The sequence below is a fragment of the Biomphalaria glabrata genome, chromosome 12 (assembly GCF_947242115.1).
Source record: "Biomphalaria glabrata chromosome 12, xgBioGlab47.1, whole genome shotgun sequence".
NCBI classification, from domain to species: Eukaryota; Metazoa; Mollusca; class Gastropoda; family Planorbidae; genus Biomphalaria; species Biomphalaria glabrata.
In genome coordinates, this window is record NC_074722.1 from 10,449,272 (window position 1) to 10,477,129 (window position 27,858).

Genomic DNA, 27,858 nt, shown 5'->3' on the forward strand with positions numbered 1-27,858 from the left:
TATGTCCACTAAATAGTTTGGACCAGAGTGCTCTGAGCATGCTGCAGCATGAAAAATGTGCTATACAAAAACATACAAAAAAAACAAAAACTCTTCAAATATATTCCCATTGTAATCTTGAGGTTTCTTTAGTTTGTGGAATTAATTACTCAAAGACCCAAGATGTAAAGTTGTTCTTTGAGAATAAAACTTGAAGGTTTCCTGTTGGCTGCTTTCTGTTTTGTGGTCTTGATTATTTTCAATCTGCTTAAAAGTACCTAGCTGACAAAATGGCACAATAGGGCCTGAAAATGCTAATGAAACATATACAAGGATACAATTCACAACTTTCCCCCCCCCCCCCCCCCCATTATTTCACAAAGCACTGCTAATTTCATGGTGATACCAATAAAAATGAAGAAGGCAGGAAGCTATAAATTATTTCTTTTAAGTCACTGTTAAAAACTAACAACAAACTAACCTCCATTTCTATCTCTAGGATCCCTTGCTGACAAAGTACAGTGTCATTATCATTGATGAAGCTCACGAAAGAAGTGTTTATACAGACATTTTGATTGGGTTGCTCTCTATTGTTCTGCGACAGAGAGCAAAGGTCAGTATCTTCTTGTCAAAATCAAGCTTGCTTTTTTCATGTCATTTGTCAGATTTCAATTACATTTTAAACAGAGATGGCATTACCTTTTTCTTTTTTTTAGTAGTACAGTGTGCATTACTATAACATTACAGCATTAAAAATATATTTTGACTTTAAGAAATGAATAAGATCAATGCACCCCATACTGCTTCATTCACTTTTCATTACAGTCCCCTTGCTTTAAGTGTCATAGAAACATCTTCATGAAAGCAATACCTGTTTAAGTCTTTTTAACATCTTCAAGCTTGTAGCTTCTCTACAATATATCAGCTTGGTAATAGAAAAGGATTGAAATATATTTTTAATAAAATATAATTCTTACAATGCAATCAATTTAATTTTTGTCAAACTTGAAATTTTCACTTCCAAGAACGTCAGTACATTTTTCTGTCACCTGCACAGCTAACTACTCATTTTAGGTTCCATTGATTGCATATAGATTGATTTCTACAACATTATTGATTTTTTATATAGTTTATATATTATTGTTGACTAATGAATGACAGTGCCTGACAAAACTTGTTGAACTGAGTTAGAAAAAACAACACATTATTATCAATACTAGCTGTAATTTGTATTTTTTTTTGGTGAAGCAGATTAGAAAATTGAAATTTCTGTGGCCTTTGTTGGGGCCACATTTCTAATGCAGTGAATCTTGACACATCCAAAATGGATACTTACAACTTATGAGCAAATATTTGAGGAACAGCTTTAGGGCGTACCATGCCCACTGTAATTAGAATCACTGTCAGTCCTATTTATTATTTTCCTTGAAATCAAGTGAGTTTATTTTTTTGATTGTCAGGCTTGACTTTATTGTCTTTTGAGCCTAGATTTCAACAGTACTACACCATCGGATTCTGTTCTGGGCGAGTCCCATCAGCTGGGTCCATGCTGCCATCTTTGCTTCTTGGTTTACTGATCTCCTCCATGATTGCTTTGGCCTTTGGGCCTTTCTCTTCCCCCTGTGGGTTCTAGTTTAGAGCCTGTTTTACAAAATGTTCTGCTGTTCTTTGCATTGTATGTCCAATCCAGCCCCATTTGCATCATTTCATTTCTTGCTGAATTGTTTCACACAGGCTGTTGTTTGAGATTTTGTTTCATCATCTAACACCAGTTCTATGGTTCAAGCCTGGAATTTGTTTGTGTTGTTGGTCTGTGTTGTGTAAAGGTTGTTGCTTGGCAGAGTTTTGTTGTAAGGCAGTGACATTGAATTATTTGATTTAATTTATAATTGTTATTTTTTCTTGTAGCGTGGGAGGCCTCTTAAATTAATAATTATGTCTGCAACCCTTAGAATTGAGGACTTTACAAGCTCTGTCCTGTTTAGATATTCAAAACCACCACCAATAATTAAGGTAATTATATTTTTTTTAACAAAGTTGCAGTTATACTAATTGATAGTAAATTTAGCTAATCATATACAATATAAAAAACTTGTTTTTAAAAAAGTTTAATAAATATATTTTAAGCATGATTAAAATTATTGTAATTTTGTTTCCTATAGTTTGTTTTCAGCTTGTGATAAAAAAAAATTTTAACATGAATTTTTTTTTTTTCAGTTTGTTTTGAAAAGGATTTATATAATATGAATATTCAATTTTAAAATCAAAATGGTTGGCTTTCATAGTGCTAAAAGTAGTTGCTTTTTTTAATCAAATAGGAGATAGTGAAATTAAAAGCGCTTTTTGAGATGTGACATACAGCGCAAATCCGGTTTTGTTTTTTCCATATCTCCTTATTACTGCTAATTATTTTTATTACATGAACGTGATAAAAATATGGGTTGCGCTAATAAGATAATAGAGATTAATTAAATGTAATTAGATCATGTTTTTTTTGGTGCCATCCTCCTAGTCTAACATTCTCTTTCTTTTTAATTATAGTACTGCTAATCTTTATTATCCATGAGGAAATTAGCCTTTATGTCATTCTGAAACTTTTGAGTCTCCCTGGGTCACATTAATAAGACCAAAGAAATAGTCTCCTGAGTTTTTTAATCATATCTCACTAAACTGAAATTACTTCAGATAAATTTTTTTTTATGTTCTTTAGTTTTTAGCCATAAATCTATTTTGTTTTATATATATAATTTAGATTTTGTGGTATTATTCCTGTAAACTATTTTTTTATGTTACCTTTTTTCACAAGAAAAAATGGATTTTAAAAACAATTTTTAAAAATTAATTTGTTGCACATTCTTAATTAGCAATTCTGTTTGTTCTTTAGGTAGAAGCACGTCAGTTTCCTGTCACTGTTCATTTTAATAAGAAAACAATTGAAGATTATGTTAGTGAAGCTTACAAGAAGGTAAACATCTTTTTAGCTCTGCTTCTTAATATCAGCAATAATCTTTTTCAGACTATCACAAGTGCTACTTTTATGTCATTCTTTTATGATATTTACTTTTCAATTAACTTCATTTTCACCAAATTATACAATTGGATTATTGTACTGTACTAAGCCAAATTTACAACTTGTTCTTTCTTCAATTCATTTGATTTTAAAGATTTTTTTGTTTGTCTTGTCACACGAACCTGTTGAAAATTTGTGTTGATAGTTTAAAATATTTATAAATGATCTTATTCTTTTGTGCATATTCTTTTAGTCCTTCTGTATGTAAGGTGATATAGAATGAAAGTAGCAGTATGCATCATAGTTTGACATCATTCAAGACACTGGATATTTTAGTTCACTGTTGAACATTTATTTTCAGACTCCTATTATTGTGTACATTATTTTCATTTTTGTAACTAAATAACATTTATTTCTTCCCTGTTCATCTTTTAGGTTTGTAAAATTCACAGAACTCTCCCAGAGGGAGGCATTCTTGTTTTTGTTACTGGACAACAAGAAGTGCATACACTTGTACGAAAACTTAGGAAAATGTTTCCTTATATACCTGGCCAAGGTTAGTAAGAAAATTAAACATATTTGACATCTTTAGTGAACTTGTTGGGTACAGATTTTGATGAAATATTTTTCTTATAAAGCTAACCTGGAGCCAACTAAAAAAGAATCTAGAAGAGAGAGACAAAGAAAAGAGAAACTTCTGCAAGAAGAAAAAAAAGAATCATTACTTGAAGATGTTAAAAAGATAGACTTAAACAGGTATTGCTTTCTTGAAGATGTTATAAAGATAGACTTAAACAGGTATTGCTTTCTTGAAGATGTTATAAAGATAGACTTAAACAGGTATTGCTTTCATGAAGATGTTATAAAGATAGACTTAAACAGGTATTGCTTTCATGAAGATGTTATAAAGATAGACTTAAACAGGTATTGCTTTCTTGAAGATGTTATAAAGATAGACTTAAACAGGTATTGCTTTCTTGAAGATGTTATAAAGATAGACTTAAACAGGTATTGCTTTCTTGAAGATGTTATAAAGATAGACTTAAACAGGTATTGCTTTCGTGAAGATGTTATAAAGATAGACTTAAACAGGTATTGCTTTCATGAAGATGTTAGATAGACTTAAACAGGTATTGCTTTCTTGAAGATGTTATAAAGATAGACTTAAACAGGTATTGCTTTCTTGAAGATGTTATAAAGATAGACTTAAACAGGTATTGCTTTCATGAAGATGTTATAAAGATAGACTTAAACAGGTATTGCTTTCTTGAAGATGTTATAAAGATAGACTTAAACAGGTATTGCTTCCATGTAAACTGTGACATTATTTACTCTTTTGTGCTCTTCTTGCTGGGGATGCATATTTATCATGTTAATAAACTTTTAAATTTACTGTAGCTTCTCAGTGCTGCCCCAAGACGATGAAGTGGCAGAAAATGATTACAATATTGATGTCAACTCTGATGAGGAAAACACAGAACTGAAGGAAGAAGAGGATGAGGAAGAAGATTTGGTAATTACATTTGAAACTTGACTTGTCTGTACACTTTCTGAAGGGATGAAGCATGTGACAAGGTTCAAATCATTATATGTTAACTCTTATAGTGATCATTTAATCTTAAATTTGTTTCTTCTTTAATATCTTATCTGTTGAAATGTTGCAATGCAATTTTGTTTGTTGACTTGTTGCAATGCAATCTTGTTAACAAGGGATACATTAGTTTTCTTAGAGACCTACCAGTCCATGGGACAAAGGATCATGTAGCCAACACAGACATTACTTTAGCCAACACATAACAAGTATTTAGTGGAGTTAAGTGGACTGAAGTATGCCTTAAAAATCTCAGTCTTTACCAGAGTTTGATCTTGATATCTCCTTGACTTCTAAGCTTAGGGCTTCATGGCTACCATGTCCCATGTTGTGGGTCAAAGAAGAGGCTAAACAACTTGCCACCAACCTTCTTAAAAGTATAATGCTATATTCTTCTATCAATTCTCAATTATATTGCCTCCTTTAAACATCTTTTTAGCTCTGCTTCATAATATCAAGTCCCTGAGCTACTACCATACCTCATGTTTAAGTATTAATGTTTATTTTCCCTAGACAACTCTGTTTAGTATATCTGAACATTCATCAATGGAAGAAAATGTGTGATCTCTGTTTCAGAAGGCTATGATGAAAGAAGAGACCCCAGACAGCAGTATACCACTGTATCTTTTACCTTTGTACTCCCTTCTGTCAAGTGATAAACAAGCTCAGGTAAGTGAGGATTTGAAGAGATATACTTAACTCACGAGGAGGTTTTTCTTTTTTAGTATTAAAGATGTAGAGCAGATTTTAGGCTTTTGTTGATAAATCATAAGAGTGAGGTTTTGTCAATAGATAATAGTGATCCTGACTTTGGTGTTTTCAATTATTTATATAATGTTTTTATTATATTGAGTTTGTTGTTCATTCATTCAGTATAATTATAGTTGAGAATAAAGGATACTGAAACTCCTCCATTCTCCTATCATAAATTTGAAAGTTTTCTGTGTCTCAATTTCAATTTTCAAGCAGTTTAAAATATCATATTTAAAAAAAAAATATTTGACAGAATCTGTGATTAAACTTTACTTATATTTTTTTCACATATACCTTTTCAAGAATCCCTTTTTACACACATACACATCCATACATAGTACAGTACTCTAATATGTATTATATAACTGCTAGGTATTTGAACCAGCTCCTGAAGGTTGTAGAATGTGTATTATTGCCACCAATGTTGCAGAAACTTCACTTACCATTCCCAACATCCGATATGTAGTGGACACTGGAAAGGTTAGATTTTTTTTTTATGGATAATGTAAAAGTATGAATTCTTTATTTGTATACATTATAAAATATTTTTTAAAACTTTCTTGAGACACCATTATTGTATTTCTACAACATATCATGCAAGATTTTCTTTGGTTAACTAAATGGAAAGCACATTCCAGTAAAGTGTCCAAAGAAAAAAATTAAGAATGCTCTTAAAATATTTATCTACTATATTTTACATTTTTCCATCTTGGATGACTGCAACTAGACAAATTCCTGAAATTTTACTTGACTTTGCAACTGTATCTAAAAGAGTTTAAAAAAATTTTTTTAGAATTATTATTATTTTTTTTCAGACCAAAACAAAATTCTATGATAAAGTGACAGGAGTGTCCACATTTCGAGTTACTTGGGTATCACAGGCTTCAGCTAACCAGAGAGCTGGACGTGCAGGACGTATGGGTCCTGGTCATTGTTACAGGTCAGTTATTGAATTGTAAATAATACCAGTGATGTAAGTGTGTATGTTTTTTTTTTTCTGACTTGATTATTATTATCATCTAGGTTATACTCATCAGCAGTGTTTAGTGACTTTGAGTTATTTACACCTCCAGAAATCACCAGACGTCCTGTGGAAGACTTGGTCTTACAAATGAAGGTAAATTGAACACATTTGTTTGGTTACCATAGTGATACATTCATAAGAGCCATAAAAAACTAAATTTAGAACTTTCTTTGACTTCTTTCTTTGCACATGCCTCTGACTGGGCCCCGTCACTTTCAGAGAATAATTAATATTTGATAAGCAGAAAGAGAAAAGAGGTGTTAAAAGTGGTCTTGTAACTTCATCTTATGTTATAATGTAACTCCTGGGAGGAGAGTCTGATTTTTGGGATTTTTAGTTTTGTGTGCATTAAGAAATATCTGAGTAGGGATATGGAAAATATGGCAAGGGGAAAGTAAAGACTGACTTGTGCACAGAAATGATCATAAACAAGATATTTGTTGCATACATAATCCTCAGTATGTCCAAATTTAAAGTCATCTCATTTATTTTTTCTATAATACTTTCTGTTCTGCTTGTTTAATTCACGTTGGCATGCTTGATTGGTTCTTACCTTCTGCTTGGAAACTCTTTAAAACCTCATTGCCCTTCCTTCTCATCCATTCCCTTTGCCCCTTCTTCAAGAGGTCACGATATAATAATAAAAACAATATATTTGTATAGGGCTGTTACTAAACTTAATGGCGCTTTCAGAACGTAATAGACCTAAATCAAATAAAAAGGCAAGCTAATCTAAAAATGTTTTGAACAAGTAGGTCTTAATGTTATTCTTGGATGTAGTGATGCTTTTGGTCTGGCTGAACTCATTTGAGACAGGCACGACATGGCCTAAATTGTGCCGATGTGCCTCAAATCACAAATCACAAATCTCATTTGAGAACCTTTGGCCCTTGTATTAAAAATACCCTCAGGACATAAGTTCTGTGGGGAAAACGTTACATTTTTAGCACCTTTGTATTACCCAGTCTAGAAAGGTTATTTCTATATGCTACTTAAATAAAATAAAAAAAAACACCCAGTTTTATTCTTGATTGTTACATTTGTTCCTGGTGGGAGATTGAAGAATAGTATGACCAAGGAATCATGTAGGTGATTCATGCCTCGGAAGCTTAAAACTACCATTATTTTTTTTTCAGAGCATGAGGATTGATAAAGTTGCAAACTTTCCATTTCCAACACCTCCTGCCAATGAGCAAATTAAGGTGAGTAAAGTAGCTGGGTATTAGTTAATTCTTCTGGGCCAGAGACCAAAGTTCTTTTTTTTTTTAGTTTTAGGCTAGTGTTAGAAAGTTAATGCAATAAGCCAATTAAAAGAAAGCAACATCTTTTGTAGAAGTTCAATGCCTTGTCAAAGCAATACAGGTAACACGGATAATCAATGATATTCTATTTAGAACTCAACATTCTACTAAAAAAGTAGAATAGTGTTAATAAATATGACATATAATAATTTCTTCTTTAACAATTTCTTTTGTATATCTTTTTAATGATATGAAATAACAATGTTTTTAATGGTGAGGAATACAATTTATTATTAGTTTTTCTCTTGTGGTAGTGTAATTAATTATGTGTATACATTTTTTTTTTGTTCTTGTTAATAACAAGAATGAAAAAAAAAACGTATACACATGTATTGTTCTTCTATTCAATCATTACTCCCCCCCCCCCTTAACAGGAATCAGGATTATATTCTATGTTTTAAAAACCTACTTATTTTGCAGGCTGCTGAAAGTCTGCTTATGTCCCTTGGTGCTTTACATCCTGTAGGGAATCAGTCCATAAGATTTAATGACTTGAAAAAAGGTAGCTAACTTTTCATACACAATTAATATAATATACAGTATATAATATCAGAACTATGTACTTATAATTAGTAATAGAGTTTCAATTATTTTTTGTTATAAAAATTGTATAATTATCAAAAATATCTGATATATGTATCAATTCAATATCAATTTTGTTTATATACTCAGTCAATCTCAGACCACCAGCTGCTCAATTGGACCTAATCTTAAAGTATTAAAATTGTCTTATAAATAATAGGCATATTAATCTTATTAGACTAGCTGGTTATTAAGACCAGTATGTTTGCTGCCCCATGTGGTTGATTAATCAGGATGGCTGCCTGGTCGTGCAGTATGCGCACTGGACTGTCATCACATTGTCTCAATGGTCCCTGGCTCATACCCTGCCGCTGCCTACCCCCATCTTCCTGCAGGAGGTTTAGACTAGAATTGTCTTCAATTCTGAAAGAACACTTGAAACATATAAAACAAAACATTTTACAAGCATCTGAATGAGCTGTAATGCATTTTTGACATTTTGAAATGAAGTTTTTGCTTTCATTCCTAGATATATTTATCATTTACTAACAGGGACAAAAAATTAGTTTAAAAAAAAATTAACTTTGCAGTCAAAAGTCCAGTCATTACAGATCTTGGGATGGTCATGGCTACCTTTCCTGTCGCTCCTCGTTATGCAAAAATGTTGATGCTGGCTAAGACCTACAAAGTGCTGCCTTATGCTGTAGCTTTAGTTGCGGCTTTGTCTGTTGATGAGCTATTCATAGATTCAATCCAACCTTCGGATGCTGAGGGTGATGTGAGTACTAATTCAATATTTTCAAATATCATGCTCATTCATCCTTCAGAAGATTCAGTCTTTCCTGTTATAATCTTTTTTTCTGGCTTAATATCTGGAAACTTAAGTTTAAATTGTATTATACTTTACAATTTAAGTGTTGCTTTTAGTTATTTGTCTGCACAATACATTTCATCACAAGTTGATCTAATTAGTGAACTAATGAGAAATAATTTAAATTGCAATTGTGAGCAGATAATTGTATACAACAAAATTTTGATCAATAAATTTTAAAAATTGTTTTCTAACTACTACGTTGATGACAAATTTTTTTGCCAAAGTTTGTAACACTATGTATATTTTTAGGAAATGTTTACAAAGAGTACACATGCAGTTCATCCACTTAAATGTTTTTGTTTTTTTTCAACTTACTTTCTAATACATTAGTTTTCAGAATCTTGATCACAACACAATTGAAGCATTAATTATAAGGAAGAATCTAACTAGATCAATGTTGCCCAAAGGTTAACTTTTCTTTAATAGAATACTTCATGCTTCTGAGAATCTAGTGAAACACTTCTCTAATTTTTTTTAGGTTGGATTATTAAATATTTTAAAATATTAATTAAACCAATTCTAAATTTAGCATTCTTTTTTATTTCAAGTATAAAGTAAATAATTATAATAAAAATACAGACAAACATCTAGCGAGGTTAAGATATAATGACTTAGGTATGTTTCCTTGAAAAGCATAACTTCATGATATCGGGCATGGTATTGGTAAGTTGAATTCTAATGTCTGGTGTGGCATCAAAATCTGTTTCTATAATTTGACTTTGTTACAGCACAATAAGTAAATCCTGCTTTACAGAACTAGATTGTAAGGAAATTAAGTTACAATAACAAAAGCTTGTTTTTAAAATACTGTGGTACTCTTCAGACAAACTTAACCAGAAATTATTTGATGGTAGATCTTTCTAGCTTTGTTTCAAATTAAAGTCAGAATCTAGATCAGTTCAAAGTTCATAATGTTGGGAAGAGCTAATATAATACATTTTTCTGTTATATATTTACTTTGGAATTAATTCATGTGTAGGACTATTTGTCAATGACTCCAATAGTTCACTCCTCTTCCGCCAAACACTGTTTGGGAAACACTGAGCTTAATCTCCAGAATTGAATAGTAATATTCTCATATATTTTTTTAAATTGAAAATTGATAATCACTAATATTACACCTCTTCAAACTGCAGATCAAAATGTATTTTACTTTTATTCTTTTTTCCTTATAGAAAGAGAAATGGCTGTCAAAAGTCGCCAAATTGAGTATTTTTAGGTCTAATTTTATTGTAAGTAATATTTAGTATACATACTAATTATGTTGATTTATTATTAGACTATCATTATGTTATAATTAGTATATAATGTGTGCTGTTGAGTTATAAAGGCAGTTATGATTGCATTTCTTATCAAATTATAAAATTTACATACTTACAAGATATATACTATCAGGAGATTTTTCAGTGGAAGTGTATAGTCCACAAATAAATGCCATTTTCTCAAAACTTCTGTCTAACACATTTTCTTATCCCACAGAACATATCACACAGCTTATCAAAAATATGAAAGAAATAGAATAATCCTTTATTGAATCTGTTGATGCAACATGAATCAAAAACTTTTTTTTTTTTTTTTAAGCTTTAAACTAAATTTGTTACAGTCTATGAAGTACCTAGGATTTGTTTCTATTTATAAAGGAATAAAAATTGGAACTATTAATTTTGAAGTTTTGACCTTAGCATGTCCTTGTAGTTATATTTCCCACTCTTGCCATTGATATATAAGCAGAAAGCATTAACCAACCCAATTAGTTTACCAGACTTTCATTATCATGCTCTAAATGATCATCAATATTATCCTAAAACATTGACATACATCAGCTGTGGTAGAGGAGGGTGTGTATTTTCATTAGAAAAGAAGCTGGATATCATCTAGATTATAGATAAAAACACCCATGATGTTTTGTGTTCCTCAGGGTAATGCTTTTCTTCTTGGTGACATGATGGTACTTTTAAAAGCTGTTGGTGCCTGTGAGTCTGAAGGATGTGCTGTGTCATTTTGTGAACGACTGGGAATCAGATTTAAAGCTATGAGAGAAATCAGAAAACTTCGAATCCAGTTGACCAATGCAGGTGAAAGCTTTTTTTTTTTTTAAATGTTTTTTTTTTTTTTTTTTTTTTGGCAAAAGGAGTGACAGACATTAGTTATCTTATGAATATTTTAACCTATAAATAACTCCAAATTGTAAGAGCCAATCTAGGGAATAGAAAGCAAAAGTGAGGAAAGGTACTGAGCTGTTATCTTTCTACTAAAATATGGCACTTGCTAAAATACTTAAAAAAAGAAACAGGCTACACTATTATAGAAAGAATACATTTTGGTGCCTACATTGACAGCTTTTGTACAGATATAGAAATTCTGTTGTGAATTTTAAATTTGTAGTTGCTAAATGAATACATGAGAAAAATGAATAAAAAGAAAAATTTTTTTTTCTAATTTTACCAAGGACCATTAATGTGAACATTATTTAGTAGCTACTTTAACAAGACAAATATGTTAATTAGTTCACTGTGAATTTAATTTAGCAACTTCGCAAGCACCTTTTTTTTTACCTTTACCTATCCCTTAGTCTGCTGGACGTTGGGGCACCTCGCAAGATTCGTTGACTGTCCTTCTCCATTCCTCTCTGTCCTTAGCCTTAGTTAGAATCTCATTCAATGGCATGCCCATCCATTCTTTTATGTTGTCCTCCCATTGCTTTGTCTGTCTGCCTCTTCTTTTTCCTGGTACTGTTCCCTGAAGGAAGGTCTTAGCGAACCCTGAAGATCTTGTGATATGGCTATAGATTTTTAGCTTGCATTTTTTTACAATTGCTAGCAGGTCATCATGGGGTCCAATCACTGCATTAAACCTGTCTCTAAACTCTTGGTTTGTGATGTGGTATTTGAATGTGATACCTAGGATTCTTCTGTAGCATCTCAATTCCATTGCTAGGATCCTCCTCTCTAGCTCTGCAGTCAGCGTCCAACACTCACAAGCATATACAAATGTGGCCATTACTAGGGAGCGCATCAGTCTAATTTTGGTGCAGAGGGCTGCCTTTGTCTTTCCATATTATTTTAAGTTTTGAAAGGACTCTGCAACTGGTGGCATCCTTGTAGAGCTTCTGGATAACTTCAATTATGTTTTTGTTTATGTTGTACTTTTCCATTGTCGTCTCTTGGTTTGGAGGTATTTTTCACAGAGTATTCTGAGGTTAAGGATTTGTTCTGTTGTGCTGCGAACTTGTCTAAAACCCCCTTGTTCTTTTGATATAATTTTGTCTGCTATCGGTTTTAGCCGATATAATATAATTTTTAACAGTACTTTGCTGGGATGACTTATGAAGCTGATTGTGCGGTAGTTTTGAGTTGTAAATTGCCTTTTTTTGGAAGATGATGATGAGTGATTGGGTCCAGGGTTTGGGCCATTCTCCTGATTGCCAGATCTTGTTGCAAATCATAAAAAGGTATAAAAATAAATAAAAAAAAAAGGAAAACATAATACTAACTTTTTATTTATGTGCACAAAAATATCTCTTCATCAAACATTCCTATTTTCTGCCTTCGGAATTTCTCTATGTAGCTTTAAACAAAAAGCATACTATTTATGCCATTATCTGACTAGGAGCAGACATTGCCTTGAAAAAAAATACATAACAAACCAAAATTTATAATAAATAAATTGTATTTTTGGCTCAATTTTTGTGTCTACTTGCATGTTTTTATATAGTTAATATTAATATAGAATTTATAACACACTTTTTTGTCATTGAACAGTAAACACAGCATTTCCAGAAGAAGATTTGGTTGTTGATCCTAATTTACCTCCTCCTAATGAAGAACAAAATTTGGCTTTAAGGAAGATTGTTTTAGGTGGACTGGCTGACCATGTGGCTAGGTAGGACTAATTTTACTATCTTCTACGTTGTTTTTAAAAATAGTTTTTATGACTTTCATTATGAAATAATTTTACTTTATCAAACTATTTTTGGTTACATTATATTACTTATATAAAAATGTTATGAAAAGTTTATACTTAAAAATATTTAGACCAATTTTCTAAAATTCTCCAGTTGTCTGTTTTCATTGTCTATTCTCACTGACCCACTTTCTCCTTCTGATCTGTGTGCTTCTACTACGGAGTATATAATGAAGTACTAGAGTAATCTTTGATTAGTAGCTGGCTTTAATTATTTTTCTGGTGACTTGAATTCTATCTTATCTTATATAATACAGACGTTACTTCAAAAAAGAAGATGATTACGTCCTACGCGTCATGCATTTAGTCATGCATATTAACCAATGACTTAAATTCTGCCAAGTCACTGGTTTTCCTGGCTAGCTCAGGCAACTCATTCCATGCTCTAATAGCACTAGGGAAAAAGGAGTATTTGTACAAATTTGTCCTAGCATATGGGACGAGGAATGTGCCTTTCTAATTCCAACATTAACATTAATCTCATATGTGTTTTAACTTAGTGTTAAATGTTTACTCAGGATCCAGTTGTTTAAAAAGCTAGACAGTATTAGATACCACAGAAACTAGTAATTGCTTAAGCAACCCTAACCATAACCCCAAAAAATTATAATATAATAAAAGAGCTGGCAATAACAAACTTATTTTCTTTATTTTCATGTTCTATCTATATAAAAGTCTTATAGGCTTTGTTTCTTTATGAAGCTTATATAGGTCATGTTGTTGTTTTTTCCTAAAAAGTTTTTTTTTTTTTTGAACTTTAAAAGGCTTGGTTTATATATATTTATACTTGGTGCTTATTTAGTAAATAAAATTAAAAAAATGGACAAAACATTTATTTGTTTGATTCTGTTATTTTATTTGACACAAAAAGTTCCAGATGAGACATGCCTTTTGGGTAATTCATTGAATACCTAATTACCTCATTTTTGAAGCAGGTCTAATTTTTTTTTTTCACTGTTGCTGTATAGACGCAACCCAGCCCCACCACCAGGTGCAGATAAAACTGAATGCAACCGTTTGAAAGGTTCCTTTCAGTGCATGCAGCTTGAGGATCTTGTTTACATACACCCAGAGTCTGTCATGTTTAAAAACAAGGACGTGGAGTTTGTTGTTTACCAGTCAATGATAGAGACATCAAGGCTATACATGAGAGGTTAGTTAATGTAATCTTTGATTAGTAGCTGGCTTTAATTATTTTTCTGGTGACTTGAATTCTTTCTTATCTTATATAATACAGACGTACACAAGAATTTAGTTAGTCAATGTTATGTGTGTCTTTAGCAATTTAGCTATTAGAGGTTAATTATATGCTATGTGTTTCTCCATGTTGATATGTTTAGTAGTTACATCAATATGCTAGAATAGTGCCTTAAAATTAGCTGAATTTTGCAATAATCCAACAGACAAAAGGTAATGAAGTCTTTTACTTCCTGTAACAAGTCTTAAACAAAGCGAAGTACTAGTTGTAAAGAAAAGGAGAAAGAGACCAAGACAGTTTCAAAGAATAAGAAACAAACAAAAAAAATTGTTAAAATCAAGTGTACAAGTTAAAATTGTCACCCTTATTAAAGCCTGAACTTTTTAGATGGTTGCATGAGTGTTCTACAAATCCAATGTGATGTTTGAAAAATTTTTTGAACCCAAAGCTTTACACACAAAATGTTACTAATTTCCACAAAATCAATATATTTGCTACATTTAGAAGCAAATTATTATTGACTTGCAGGAGACATAATTTCTATTTGAAGCTAAGATAACTGTACTTTAATGAGAAACATAAAAATAAAAACCAGCTTAACAATACAGTTTTCGCCTTATGTACTTTGTTTTCAGGTTTGTGCTGTATTGAAGCACATTGGTTCCCAGAGTTAGCCCCAAGCTACTGTGTACTGTCTAAACCTTTAGAGGAGCCGCCACCCAGATATGACCAGAAAACTGGAAAAGTCTTTTGTCATCGGTCAGGATCATTTGGTAAACCACTAGTTGCTATTTTTTTTAAAACTTCACTTCACTATGAATTTGTTTTAGTCCACTTATATTTGTGCTTAGTTCTGCTTTATGAGTTACAAACACTGAAGGCTCTTTAGTAGGGGAGATGACTATTTACCATATTTTTAACACATTTATGCAAATGGTTTTAGATTTTTTGTCAAAATTTTTTTTTACATTTGTATTGCTAAGTAATGTAAGTTCTGTCATACTAATTACTACATTTATTTAGTAAGCATATAAGTTGGACATAATTTTTTAATTGGACTCAGAGGCTTCCAAAGATACTGAAATTAAAAATCCCAGTCTTCGCCAGGATTTGAACCCGGAACCCCCAGTTCAGAAGCCAAACACATTAGCGGTCATCCACCGTGCCTCCTCTGTAGGAGGATTTCTCTATTGATCTCAGTATGTTATTGATTGGCTGATTTATTTATTTTCTCAGATAGGCCGTAGTTTTTGGAAGACTCCTCCTGATTTCCCTATTGGACATGTTACTACTGTAACATTGTGATATGCATCCATAAATGCATCTTAACTGTATAAATTCTTTCATTTGAAAAGACTATAAACTTTCTACTCTTGGGCATGTTTATTTGCCATATATAACGGGATCTTTAAGAGGATTTCAAATCAGGGTACTAATCATTAGTTTACGATCATTGTCTTTCTCTGTATAATCACTAGGTAGGTGTAACTGGGAATTCGCACCAACGGAGATGGAATTCCCAGACAGTGTAGAGAGTTATCGCTGGTTCGCAAAGTTCCTATTAGATGGAGATGTTTTTCCAGCCCTGGCACGTTTTAAATCATCTTTATTGCTGAATGCATCTACAATGGTAAAGTCATGGGCAAAGTAAGTTTTTTTTTTTTAAGTTGTTAGGTAAAGTGAGTAGATTGAGCTAAATTTGTATAAATTAGAAGATCCTTAACTCTCATAAATAATGTGGAATTAAAACTTTTTATATTTGTATTTGAAAAAATATATATATGCATCCTAATATTTAAATAGAGTTCCCTTTAATGTCTCAAATTTATTTAAAATAACCTTAAAATCTTTCTTTTTTCGTAATCAAAAGAATTTGAGAAAAGTTTAACAGATCAGTATGAGTTTGATATTATTGTCAATGATTAAACACAGAAAACAAAATACTAATACTGTAATTTTCCAAAGCTAAGTGAAGGTGATGCATACCCAATAGTCAAATATGTATAATAGTAACTGCATATGATAAAGAAATGTTTATAATTTTTTTTTAAACTGTTTTTTTTTTGTTTTTTTTTTACAACAAAACAAAAATCAGAAATGCCATTAGACTTGAAAGAAGTGAATCGTAGGATTTGAAGCTTTTGAAAAAGTGACCATATTTGGATGTTGGCCTCACTGTTGAGTTTTGATAAGGTTTTATTGTACTCTGGTTTCATAATGTCCTGGGGTTTCTGGATTCTTTGCATTTATCAAACTATTTAGTTAGCCATGTTAATTTGTTCTAGGCTGCAGCCTAAAACTGATACAGTTTTAAAAGTACTCATTAGTAAAGAAGCCAAGACTCGAGACAGACTAATTGGAATATGGAAAACTGAACCACTTTGTAAGTTACTACCCACAGTACTGGTGGTTGTTTATTAATTACTATTCATTAGATAGATTCTCTCTATTGTATTTTTGAGGACTAGATGCAAAAAAAGGTTACGCCAATAGTTTAAAATGTTTTAAAAACTTAATCATATCTGAATAAATAAATATCAATGTAAATCCTTGAACATTAACTAGGTCAATGTCAGCAATAACAGCCGCTTATTCAATTTCTATGTGTTAAAAACAACTTTGGAAGTATAAAAAGTTAACATCCAAAATCCAACCCAAGTGTTTATGAACATTTCTTATATCTTATTTCACAAAATTACATTTTTATTGATCTGGATATGATCTGGTCCCATTTTACACATAGACTACAAATGAATGTTTTTCCCCCCACAGTCTTTCAAGCTGAGTATTTAGAATGGATTCCTGAAAGTCTTCATGGTGAAGTAATTACATTGTGGCCTCCCTTGGTAAGTATGAAACAGAGATTAATATTGGAAGTTGGCTGGTGTCAGTGTTATTAATATTGGAGGTTGGCTGGTGTCAGTGTTATTTTCTATACTGTATGCAGCAATGAGTGTAAATCTGTGTACAAGGAATAGATGATGGTGTTATCTTATGTAAGTCTTGCATTGGATGTCATCTTGCTATCTTTATTAATTGTATTATTGCCATAATTGTCTACTTACTTAAAAAAAAGACCTTTGAATTTAATGACAAGATTAATTTAAGTGAAGAAGTAAAGTAACATCATTTGCCCTATAGACCGCATGGTCTGAAAGGGGAATTTTATATTTTATTTAGAGGGTATCACTGGGCTAATATGGGAAAGTGAAATATTTAGAATTACAACCTATTCCAAGTTCATTCATAAACATAACTGATTATAAAGAAAATATCTCTTTAAAGTAAAACAGAATTCCTAAAACAACTGAAAAAAATACCCGGCTTGAACAATGTGAGGTTTTGGGAAACTTGTTATGGTTATTTCTAAATTTAATAATTGGCTGGCTGCAGGCAGCTTCTGAATGAGACAGCTGGAGATCACTTACAGAGGCCACGGGATTCACATTCTGAGGCCAAAAGAAAATCCACTGCTGAGAACAGACTTGGGTGGTGAAAAGAAAATTTAAATCGACCACCTGCGGACAATGGTTGTCTGTGCTGGGTGTGGCAAATTATGTAGGTCACAGCTGGTGCTGTGTAGCCATGGGAAATACTGCATTCCTCACTAATCTTCGAACTATTATAACTACTAATACTGTTAAGATAAATGGAAAAAAAAAAGTAAGATAAATGCACATGCTTTATAGAGCAGCTCAGTCATCATCTTATTATGAAGACAAAGTTAAATTCTATTTCATAAAGTTTTGGTATTCATATTCACTTCTCATTTACAATGTTTACATTCTGATATATAAATGAAATCTATATATATAAAATCTTAGTTGATCTACCACAGTTAGAATAGAATACCAGAATAATGAAAACTTCCTTTGCTTTTATGTTCCAGGTGTCAAAAAGCTGAATGGAATCTTGTACATGGACACTATCTCTTGTCTAAATGCAGACATCCATGTTTGCTTGTTGTTTACTACTTATTTATTTTGTAGATATGTCTGATAACCATGCTTCTGATGGAGGAAGTTTTGCTGTAATGATTACAAATATCAATAAACGAAGTCATTTGTGAAGTTTGTTGTGTTTATTAGCTCTTATTGTTACACTGAATTTTTTTTCAAGAAATACTTTCTCTCATATATCAATGTGATCTTTACCAACAGTAATCAATGTGTAGACCATACTTGTTCTAGAACTCATAACAAAAGTGTATGTAGGTCTGTGACCTAACCTTAGGATAAATAAAAGACAATAGTTGTTGACAGAGGGGGAGATAAAAAAAAACAACAAAGCCTGACAAATCATTGATAGAAAAATGATTGATGAAAGGAGCACACATGGATGCTTCATTGAGATAAGCATTTTGAAATTAATATATTCAAACAGTCAATAACCTATTTAGACTCAATGACAAGTTTAAAAACTTCCCCTTAAATAAACATTCATCACAATGTCCAATGAAGTAATTTAGGAAAAAAAAAATACATTGCCAAGTTTTCCTTTCATTTGAAAATTACATGTCTGCAATTATTGGTAACCAGGGATCTGTTAATGCAGTTTATAAATGATCACAGGGTTTGTTTATTAAACCTTGACCACAATTTATTTTCTGAAGGATATTTCAGTGATAAAAGAGTTTGCTAAACAAAAAGTAGACAAATGAACTTAAAGCCTAATTGGAAGAGATATATAGTCCTAATCGTTTGAAAGATAATCCAATTTAACACGTTCTCTCTTAATCAACGATACCATCATTAATTTTTCCCCATTCTGCAGCCTAATCTACGATATCGTCAATGTTTAAAAAGTCAGTTGTTTTGTTTTCTTTCCTTCCAAAACATTTTTAATTGCTTATAATTTAATCTTGTATAGTTTCCCTCTGGAAAAAAACAAACAGATTTGTTTCATTGTCAATGTCTTTTTACCAAAAAACTATGTTTTTAAAGAGTGGGGGCTAAAAGAGGATCTAATTCTTTTTAAATATTAATGACATGAGATAGTACCTCAAGATAATACAAATGTAAATGTTTTATATATGTTATATGTTATATATTTAGTTTTGTGAAAATATGAATAACTAGCATAAAATCATATTTTTTAATTTGGATCATAAAATACTGCATAGATCTAGTCTAAATCCAGTTCTAAAAAGACCTGTCACAGTGGGTAATTTTTTATTTTTTTAATTTAATTATCCAAAATAAACTTTTATTTTGGTTTTTAAAACATCAATTTGTTTTATCTAAAAAAAACAGGTGTGCATTCTTCTTTAATTCTATACCAAATATAACATTTTCTCATAACAAACAAAAAAGGTTATTGAAGTTTAATCAGGGTTTTAAAATACATGAGTAAAAAGAATAATTTTGCAGAAGTAGAAAATAATTACAGAGAGAGAGAGTTAAAAACAGCAATGTCTCAAAATTATTATGAAAGTATTAAATTAAACCTTTATTTGCTGAAGATTGCACATTCATGTAAAGATACAAAATAAACTTACTTTCTGTCCCTTAAGAAAAAAAAATTTACAAAAAAAAAAAAAATCTTCACTTTAAATGATGACCCAAATGCAGCAAAATGCCAATATAAATTTGTTTTAAAGCTATTTTAGCTTACATATGTTAAAAAATACTTATGACAGAAATGGATGAAAACATTACATAGGTAACACAAGGTCTTGTTTATAGTTCTAAAAAAAAAATTTGAATTTTTTTAATATATATACAAACAGCTTATAAAGAACAATTTAAGTAACTAAAAGTATTAATTAAAAACAAAACCTAATCCACATTTTGTTATTTAGCTCCTAGATGATAGCAGAAGTAGAAGAATTAGATCATCACATTATTGCTAGACAAGAGCTTTAGGAGGGCAGACATTTCAGAGATGTTGAAACCAAAATATTTAGAATCAACAAACATCAACAAACAATGCTTAAATGCCTAAAAAAAAAATCTACCATGTTTAAGTGTCAACAAATGTTGTTTTTATTAAACTCAATACATGATTGGAAAAGTGAACTCATAAAAAAAATTCCACCCTGGATACAGTTTCTGCAGGTTAATAACAGCTAAAACAAATCTTTGAAACTAGATGCATGCTTAGAGGCCCTGGAGCATATGTGTATATTCAGTCAATAAAACAGAAGAGCAGAAGAACCCTAACCCTAACCCAAACATTGATTATTAATCAATACTTGCAAAATGTTCTAACTCATTGAAATACCAAAACCAACTTTTTTTTTGTTGCACATTCTCTTGGACGGAAAACCAATAATAAGTGACCAGAAAAAAGAAATACTGTTATTTCAATTCTAATTTTTAAAAAAGAAAAAAAAGGGGGGTGGGGGGCATTTTATTTATTTTTTGTCATGGAAAAAAAAATTGATTTACAATTTCACTTTTAGGTGACTAAATACAAAACAATATTTACATACAAACTAACAAATATAATTAGAAAAGAAATAAAAAGAACAAGGGACATAAAAAAAGACTTTAAAAAAAAAAGACAATTCCTCTTTAGTGAAGCTGGCTTATGACTTCTTTAAGATCGATTACTTTAACTCTTAATAACAAATGAACAATAGTTAGATCCCTCCCCTCTTGCAAAAAAATCTTGGTTACGCAAAAGTATACATTTACTCAAAGTATAGAAAATTCTAGTTTTTTGATAGAAATGATAACTAGAAAAAAAAAAATATAAAAAGACAGTATTCTAGACTGGAATACTAAATACAATATTGATATTGTGTATTAATAAATTGTATTTGTCACAAATTCATTCTAGCAGGCCACCTAATGATTTCTACATAAGATTGTGCACAAAATATTGTTTATTTAACTCTTTGCTGAATATATTGGGGACTTTCCCCTGTTCAACATATAGAGGAGTTCCTGACCTTTTTTGTTCTCATTTTTCATGTAGGAGAATTCATACCAGTAATCCTATATCTGAGATGAACCCTGCAGTGGTTTCCACATCAGGCAGAAGATTATATTTTGAGTTTTCTCTGTGTGACCAATTAGCTAGTAAATTTTCCCCCAAAATGTGTACTGTCAAATTTCTAGGAAAATTGTTAGAGTCGTTTTCGAGATCTATGTCCACCCACCCAAGTTGTGTCACCAAAGAGTTTGCAAGTTAACAAAAGGAATTGTAATATTGAACTAAAAATAACCTTAAAAAAAATATATCTAAACATGTTCTTTAACTCGATACAAAATGTTTTTTGTTCTGCCTTTTATTTCATAAAGCTAAAATGACAGAGTGAGATGCTTCTTAATGGCTGAGTTGGATCAATTCACTTTCAACCTGTATAATCTGCCATTTTGTTTCTTCAATGCTAATATCTGAATTATGCATCAACTTTGTCAAACACAAAGACTTTTAAAAGTAAAATGTCAGACTCCACATAGCAAACATTTTCTTCATTATACAATTAGTAGTTTGTCAGCACAACATAGAAAAAAAAGAACCCAAACTTTATAAATGTAAGTTATGATCTTTGGCTACAATAGGCAGGTGGGACTAATGATTGTCCTTCAAACATACAAGGTTTTATACCTCTTAGTCTTTTAACATTTTTAACAAAATAAAAAAATTTGATGAAACATTTAATAAAATTAATTGTAAAACTATAAATGCATAGCCCTGCCTGAGTCTAACATGAGCTATTCTATATGTGGTTAAGCGCTTGGCTTCCGAACCTGGGGGTGTCCTGAGTTTAAATCTCAGCGAAGACTTGATTTTGAATTTTGGGATTTTTAGGGCGCCCTTGAGTCCACCCAACTCTAATGGGTACCTGACTTCCAGTTGGGGAAAGCGGTCGTCGTGATGGCCACATGACATCTGACTCGTTAACAGTTGGCCAAAGAAACAGATGACCTTAACATCATCTTCCCCACAGATCGTAAGGTCTGAAAGGGGAACTATATGAAGAAGTAAAAGTTTGATCTATGTTGAATGCATTTTTTGTCAGCTGATTTTTCCAAAGCTTACATAATGTTTACAAGTCAGAATTAGTGGCTATGGATACAATCAATCTAGATATAACTCTAGTTAAAGTTGCTCCATTGATATGGAAAGTTACTTACATAGCAAGTGAATACATCTGATTCAGAATAGGCCATTTGAGATCACATTGTGCAACTGAAATTCTCAGTGTGACTTATAGCTTCATTTGACAGAAAATAAATAAAAAAGTAAATAATCCTTCAAGCCAGCCACTTCACAGTCAAACTACACATATAGCTAATTCACATGAGCATAAGCCAAATGTCAATAATGTAGTAGTCTAATGAAAAAATACTCCACCATAGTGAATAAAACATGACAGGATTTTAATTGCAGATGGTTGAATTGAAAACAATCAATGATTCCTAATGATGCATTTATAGATATTTTTGAAAAAAAAAAGTATATATATATATATATATATATCAAATTGTTATTGTTTTTTAATTTAATTTAAAACAACAGAAACTGATTTTATATCATTTTTGTATTTGCATTACTTAAGCTTTGAAGCTTAATTATTTGCAAGCCAAAGCACTATGGGGACCTTACCTAAGTTGAAAAACAAACAAAGGAGTAATGTGTCAAATTTCTGTTTTAGTAATGAATCTCTGTTGTGGCTTATCAAAATAAAAATTCTTAACAGCCTACAATACCCCCCCCCCCCCCAAAGAAAAAAGATCATTTTAATCAATGGCATTAAGTTTTTCATATTTTGGTATTGCTATCAAACAATAGTGCTCTAATAGAGAGATGAGCCTCTTTGTGCTGTCTATATCATGTTTTTATCTCCCAATTAGCTCACTGGGCTTGGACAACATATTGACCAACTACACACACACAATTTTATAATGGTCACTGTAATGATAAAAAGTTGGAATTTAGATTTATGATAAGCGAAATGAATATTTATTTAATCTGTTATCTTTTTTTGCATAACTGGAATATGCTATAAAATTTCTCTTACCACTATCTTTGAGTATTCTTATTTTCACTTCCCCCCCTCTTTTTTTTTAGTCACTACAATGTACTTTTGTTTTTAACCAATTGTTGCAACCATATTGAACATTTTTCCTTTTATTCTTCTGTGATAGATACAGATAGTACATATTACTAACTTTAGATCACTATCATTTATATTAAATTAGATTACATTAGACGTATTTCAACTAAAGATGTACAAATTAAAAACAAACAAAAGAAAAGTTGAGATTCAAATCCAGTTACAATGAGAGTGTGTAACACATTAATTGATTTTAACCCAGCTGTCACATTTATTCAGATAAATCAGTGAATTTAAACATATTTCTTTCACCTCTTCCTAAGATTTAGCAAATCTATTTATCTAATACAAAAGAAAAAAGGAAAGAAAGTGGGCAAAACAGAAGTTCATAAAAAAAAAAAAAAAAAAAGAAAATGAACAAAAGTTTGGAATGTACAAAACCAAATGCATGAGGTCCAGGCTGTGAGATATTCAACAAGCTGGACGCTGATAACGTGTGGGAAACAAACCAATGTACAGCTTATTAAAGGAACAAATAAAAAGAAAAGAAAAGAACAAATACAAAACTGAACAAGTCAATCCTGAGCAGAAGTTAAAACTCCTTTTCTTAAACAATACTAAATTCACTCCATATTATATTAAGTTTCCTTTATTGTCATACATCTTTTGCTAGTGACTATCCATAAAAAAAAAAAAAAAAAAAAAAAAAAAAAGGTCAATCCAAAAGTCAAATACTTTAATGACCACTAGGTTTGGTAGCAAGGAGTGTAATTTCTCAAAAACAACTTTCTAATTTAAAAAAAAAAAACAACTTGAGCTCGTTATTCTGAGATGCTTGGAGTACATACAGTTTAACATTTAAAAAAAAACAAAAAACCCTGACAACACAGATGGTTAAAAAAACCAGGACTTCTGGTCGAACGTGACAAATATTATCAAGAGCAGGATGATAACAAGCATGTCATTGAGCAAGACAAAATAAAAAGACATTTAGGCACGTGTAACATGTCACTTGTCTTTCATACATATATTAACAACATGGCGATGTGTGTGTGTGTCTGTGTGGGCACATGCTGTATGTGAATGACGTGGAACAAAGACAAAAAAAAATAAAATCTTTACAACTATTTATAAAGACAATTTTAAATTTCATTAACTCTTGGAGGATGCAATAAAATCATCTGAGACATTAAGTTCATGGGAAATATCTTGGTAAGCCATTGGGAACGAGTAAATTGAAGCACTTGACCAATACACATTACTAAATAAATAACTTTCATTCATTTTAGTTTCTTAAATAAACAAAAATATTACTCAGGTACACATTATTATATCAACCCTTTTTTTTTTAAATACTTTCAACTTAAGTATTACTCAAAAGTAATATATCGCAATAATACAGATTTCTTTCTAAAAGTAGTTCTTTGCAAAGATCTTTAGTCAGGAAAATATTTGGCTTCAACACTAGAAAAAAATTATAATTGGACGGTGCAATGATAAAATAAAAGTTTAGCTGAACAGAAGCATTTTTTTGGTGCATAAAATATGCTGGGCTTCAATGAATGCCAATAAACATTTTGTGTAAAGCACAGCTTACGCTGTAAATCTAACTCATCGACCATTCTGACCACAAAACACATTCTATTCACCAACAATGGATGTCTCAAATTATGGCACAAAGAAGATGGGTCACCTCAAAAGTGTCAATGAGCTGAATGAATTAAAAAAAAAAAAAAAACAAAGAAAAAACCACATAACATTTACAGTGTTCTTATTTTTCCTATCAGGCATGTCAGCTTCCGTCATCACAAAATATGTCTGTGTGTGTGTGTGCCAACTAAGACGTTGCAGTTCCTCCATTGTAAGCATAATCAGCTTTATTGTGCATGATGAGCCTGTCCTCTACAAAGTAAAAACTATCCGATCTTGTTTCATAAGGGTGCCTAACCATGTCTTGGACTTCAGAGAGAAAAGAAAAAAAAAATCAAAATATTAACATCTTCTATAAGTATATCACTAACATTGATATTGTATTAAATCACACATTTTGAATGAGAACTGATTAAACACAGTACACCACAGAATCTAGAATGTTTCCTGACTTATACCCCAGAGTGGATTTTCTAAGTTTTTATAAAAAGTGAAATCTGGACAAAACTGTAGTCAACTTTCTTGCCTTACTAAAAAACGCAAGAGGATAGCTAAAAAAGTTACAGCAAGAAGTAGATTTCTGGTAGTTTCCTCTTTACTTCAATGTTGGTTAAAATTGTAAACACATTCTAAGATTGCTTAATAGCTTTAAGGTCACCAGTTGTAATGAGTAATCTATTTGTTGAAGAACGGAATAGTGGCTGGTTGTTGATGAGTGGGTCTTACTAACTTGCCCTGCATTATTTAACACTGGAACTGTAATTTTAAATTTACTTATACAGCTTTAAAGACATATGGAAAGGGTTAAGGTAGGATGGTATTCAGAGATATCCATCCTATGAATTTCTTAATGTTTGTTAAGTACAAAGAATGAAAATTTCATAAAATAAATACAATGTACAATGCAAGATGTAAATATTGCCAGTCAAGCTTTAAAAAATGGAAAAAGATAGTTAAAAGAAGGTATTAATAAAATACTTACTGGTTTCATCTCCAAGTTTTGGAAATTCATATATATGCTCTACAGTATTACGACTATGAGGGATACAAAATCCAAATTCGAAGTCAAAGCACTTAAGAACTCTATCCCTGAAATAATGTTTCTCAATCATTCGGAATTTATTCACTGGTTTCTCTCCAACAACAAACTCAACTCTGAAAATAGAAGAGTTAGAAATGAGAAATATGAGACTAGCTGAACAGCCGTTACAAAAAGGGTACAGCACAAATTTGGAAAGAAAAATGAAAGTCTTATCAGGGGAAGAAAACCAGTCATTAAACTAAGCAACAAAAACTTACGTGGCGCCAACAGTTTTCAACTTTAAAAATTGTGGAGTGAACTGATAACGAACAAATCTTCCAGAATTGGGATCCTCATCAGGCTCTGGTAGCTTTTCCTCTTCTTCTTCTTCTATAAAAGATTTAGACAGTAAAACCAATGTACAGTAAATGCTAAGTTATTTTTAAAAGACATATTTACAATGACACACAGTACATTTAAACCAAATTAATTATAACACAGCTATAACAGAAATTTGTGTATGTATATACCGGTATATATATATATATGCAAATAGCTTAAAAACTTTTTTATTTTCATGCAAACAAACTTTTAACATAAATACATTTATTTACATATATTTTCAGCTCAATTCTACTTACCATTTTCATAATTTGGAGCAGGTTTTGCAACTTCAAAAAGAACTTGATTAGAGTCAATATCCCTTAATTTGAATCTTGTGAAATCTATTCCATAAATATTGGCTTCAGGTGGGCATAAATACTCTAGATAGATATAGATAAAAAAAAATTAAGATGTGGAGTTTATACTTAATGTTTGTAGAATGCAAGCTTTAAATTTTTGTAATTTATTGAGCAGAAGATAAAAAAAAATTGAAAAACATTACATACTAAAAGTATGTAACTCCAATTTAAAAAAAATGTTATTGTTTGTCTGGGGGCACCGAGGATGAGTGGTAAAATTTAGCTTCTGAACCAATAAGTTCTGGGTTCAAATTCTGGTGATGCATAGATCTTTATGACCCTTCCGAGTTCAGAGAGCTCTAATGCGTACCTGACAGTAGGGGAAATGTAAAGGCGGTTGGTCATTGTGATAGCCACATGACACCCTCATTAACCACAGTTACAGATACCTAACGTCTGAAAGTGGAACTTTTTTTTTTGGCCTTGAACAAATACTTTTATCTGGAAGCAATTTTTGTTTCACAAACTTAACAGGGTTTAACTCTTTCTCTCCTAATCGATGATACCAGCGTTGATTTTGACCTCATTAAATTAATGTTTAATTTTATAAACTTGACTTTGTATTATATAAAAAGAGCATGCATTTTCCTTTAATTCTATACCAAATACAACATTTTCTGATAACAAATAACAAAGCTATTGAAGCTTAATCATAACAGGGTAGTGAAATAGTAATGAGCAAAATGTAGAAAGAATTCCTTTGAAACATGGACTTATTCTAAAACAAGATTAGAAGATATATCATCACATTATCAGACTTTCTAGATTAATCTAGATCTACAATAAAGTCACAAAAGATACTTACTGTCAGTGCATTTACTAAGTCTAAGCACATCGTCAGGTGTCACAACATCTTTCTTTAGCAACTCCTCTTCAGTTATTGGATCGCATTTCGATTTTGCTTGTCTTCTGAGAAATCCTTCTTTTTTCTTCGATGAAGTTTTAGCTTCAGAGCTCATTTTACGGAATTAAATCAACTGTTTATGCCTAGATAGGAAAACTAGATTTACACACGTATTAAAAATGAACACATAAACAAGAAAACGATACCCGTCTTATGTGTAAGGAATTAATGCAACATCATTCGTCTTTGTTTACACTTCGTGAATACCTTTGTCACCTGTCAAAGCGTCAATCATGGCGGCGTTGACGATAGGAATTTTGGGACGCGTAAGGGAGGCAACCCTTGGCTAATAAATTTAGCATCAAGGTGAGATGT

General features: G+C 31.3%; 2 protein-coding genes across 2 annotated transcripts in view; one reads left to right on the top strand and one right to left on the bottom strand.

Moving 5' to 3' along the window:
- Positions 1 to 18,285, top strand: part of LOC106070282 (probable ATP-dependent RNA helicase DHX37) — a 28,708-nt gene extending 10,423 nt beyond the window's left edge. Inside the window, exons 8-29 of the mRNA XM_013230130.2 lie at positions 479 to 592; positions 1,888 to 1,992; positions 2,864 to 2,944; positions 3,425 to 3,545; positions 3,628 to 3,745; positions 4,388 to 4,502; positions 5,157 to 5,249; positions 5,706 to 5,813; positions 6,149 to 6,273; positions 6,357 to 6,450; positions 7,494 to 7,559; positions 8,079 to 8,160; positions 8,771 to 8,958; positions 10,230 to 10,286; positions 10,973 to 11,129; positions 12,816 to 12,936; positions 13,986 to 14,170; positions 14,851 to 14,988; positions 15,694 to 15,862; positions 16,501 to 16,598; positions 16,988 to 17,061; positions 18,105 to 18,285. Coding sequence (XP_013085584.2) covers positions 479 to 592; positions 1,888 to 1,992; positions 2,864 to 2,944; positions 3,425 to 3,545; positions 3,628 to 3,745; positions 4,388 to 4,502; positions 5,157 to 5,249; positions 5,706 to 5,813; positions 6,149 to 6,273; positions 6,357 to 6,450; positions 7,494 to 7,559; positions 8,079 to 8,160; positions 8,771 to 8,958; positions 10,230 to 10,286; positions 10,973 to 11,129; positions 12,816 to 12,936; positions 13,986 to 14,170; positions 14,851 to 14,988; positions 15,694 to 15,862; positions 16,501 to 16,598; positions 16,988 to 17,061; positions 18,105 to 18,119 — 2,424 coding nt within the window. The 3' untranslated portion in view covers positions 18,120 to 18,285. The remainder of the gene's footprint in view (positions 1 to 478; positions 593 to 1,887; positions 1,993 to 2,863; positions 2,945 to 3,424; positions 3,546 to 3,627; positions 3,746 to 4,387; positions 4,503 to 5,156; positions 5,250 to 5,705; positions 5,814 to 6,148; positions 6,274 to 6,356; positions 6,451 to 7,493; positions 7,560 to 8,078; positions 8,161 to 8,770; positions 8,959 to 10,229; positions 10,287 to 10,972; positions 11,130 to 12,815; positions 12,937 to 13,985; positions 14,171 to 14,850; positions 14,989 to 15,693; positions 15,863 to 16,500; positions 16,599 to 16,987; positions 17,062 to 18,104) is intronic.
- Positions 18,286 to 20,712: 2,427 nt separating this feature from the next.
- Positions 20,713 to 27,807, bottom strand: LOC106070281 (protein unc-119 homolog B-A-like). Its single transcript, XM_013230129.2, has 5 exons — positions 27,445 to 27,807; positions 26,538 to 26,660; positions 26,175 to 26,286; positions 25,858 to 26,030; positions 20,713 to 25,184 (listed from the first exon to the last, which is right to left on the bottom strand). Exons 1-5 carry the CDS (start codon positions 27,596 to 27,598, stop codon positions 25,063 to 25,065), a joined length of 684 nt encoding a protein of 227 aa, XP_013085583.1. The 5' UTR covers positions 27,599 to 27,807; the 3' UTR covers positions 20,713 to 25,062.
- Positions 27,808 to 27,858: the final 51 nt, after the last annotated feature.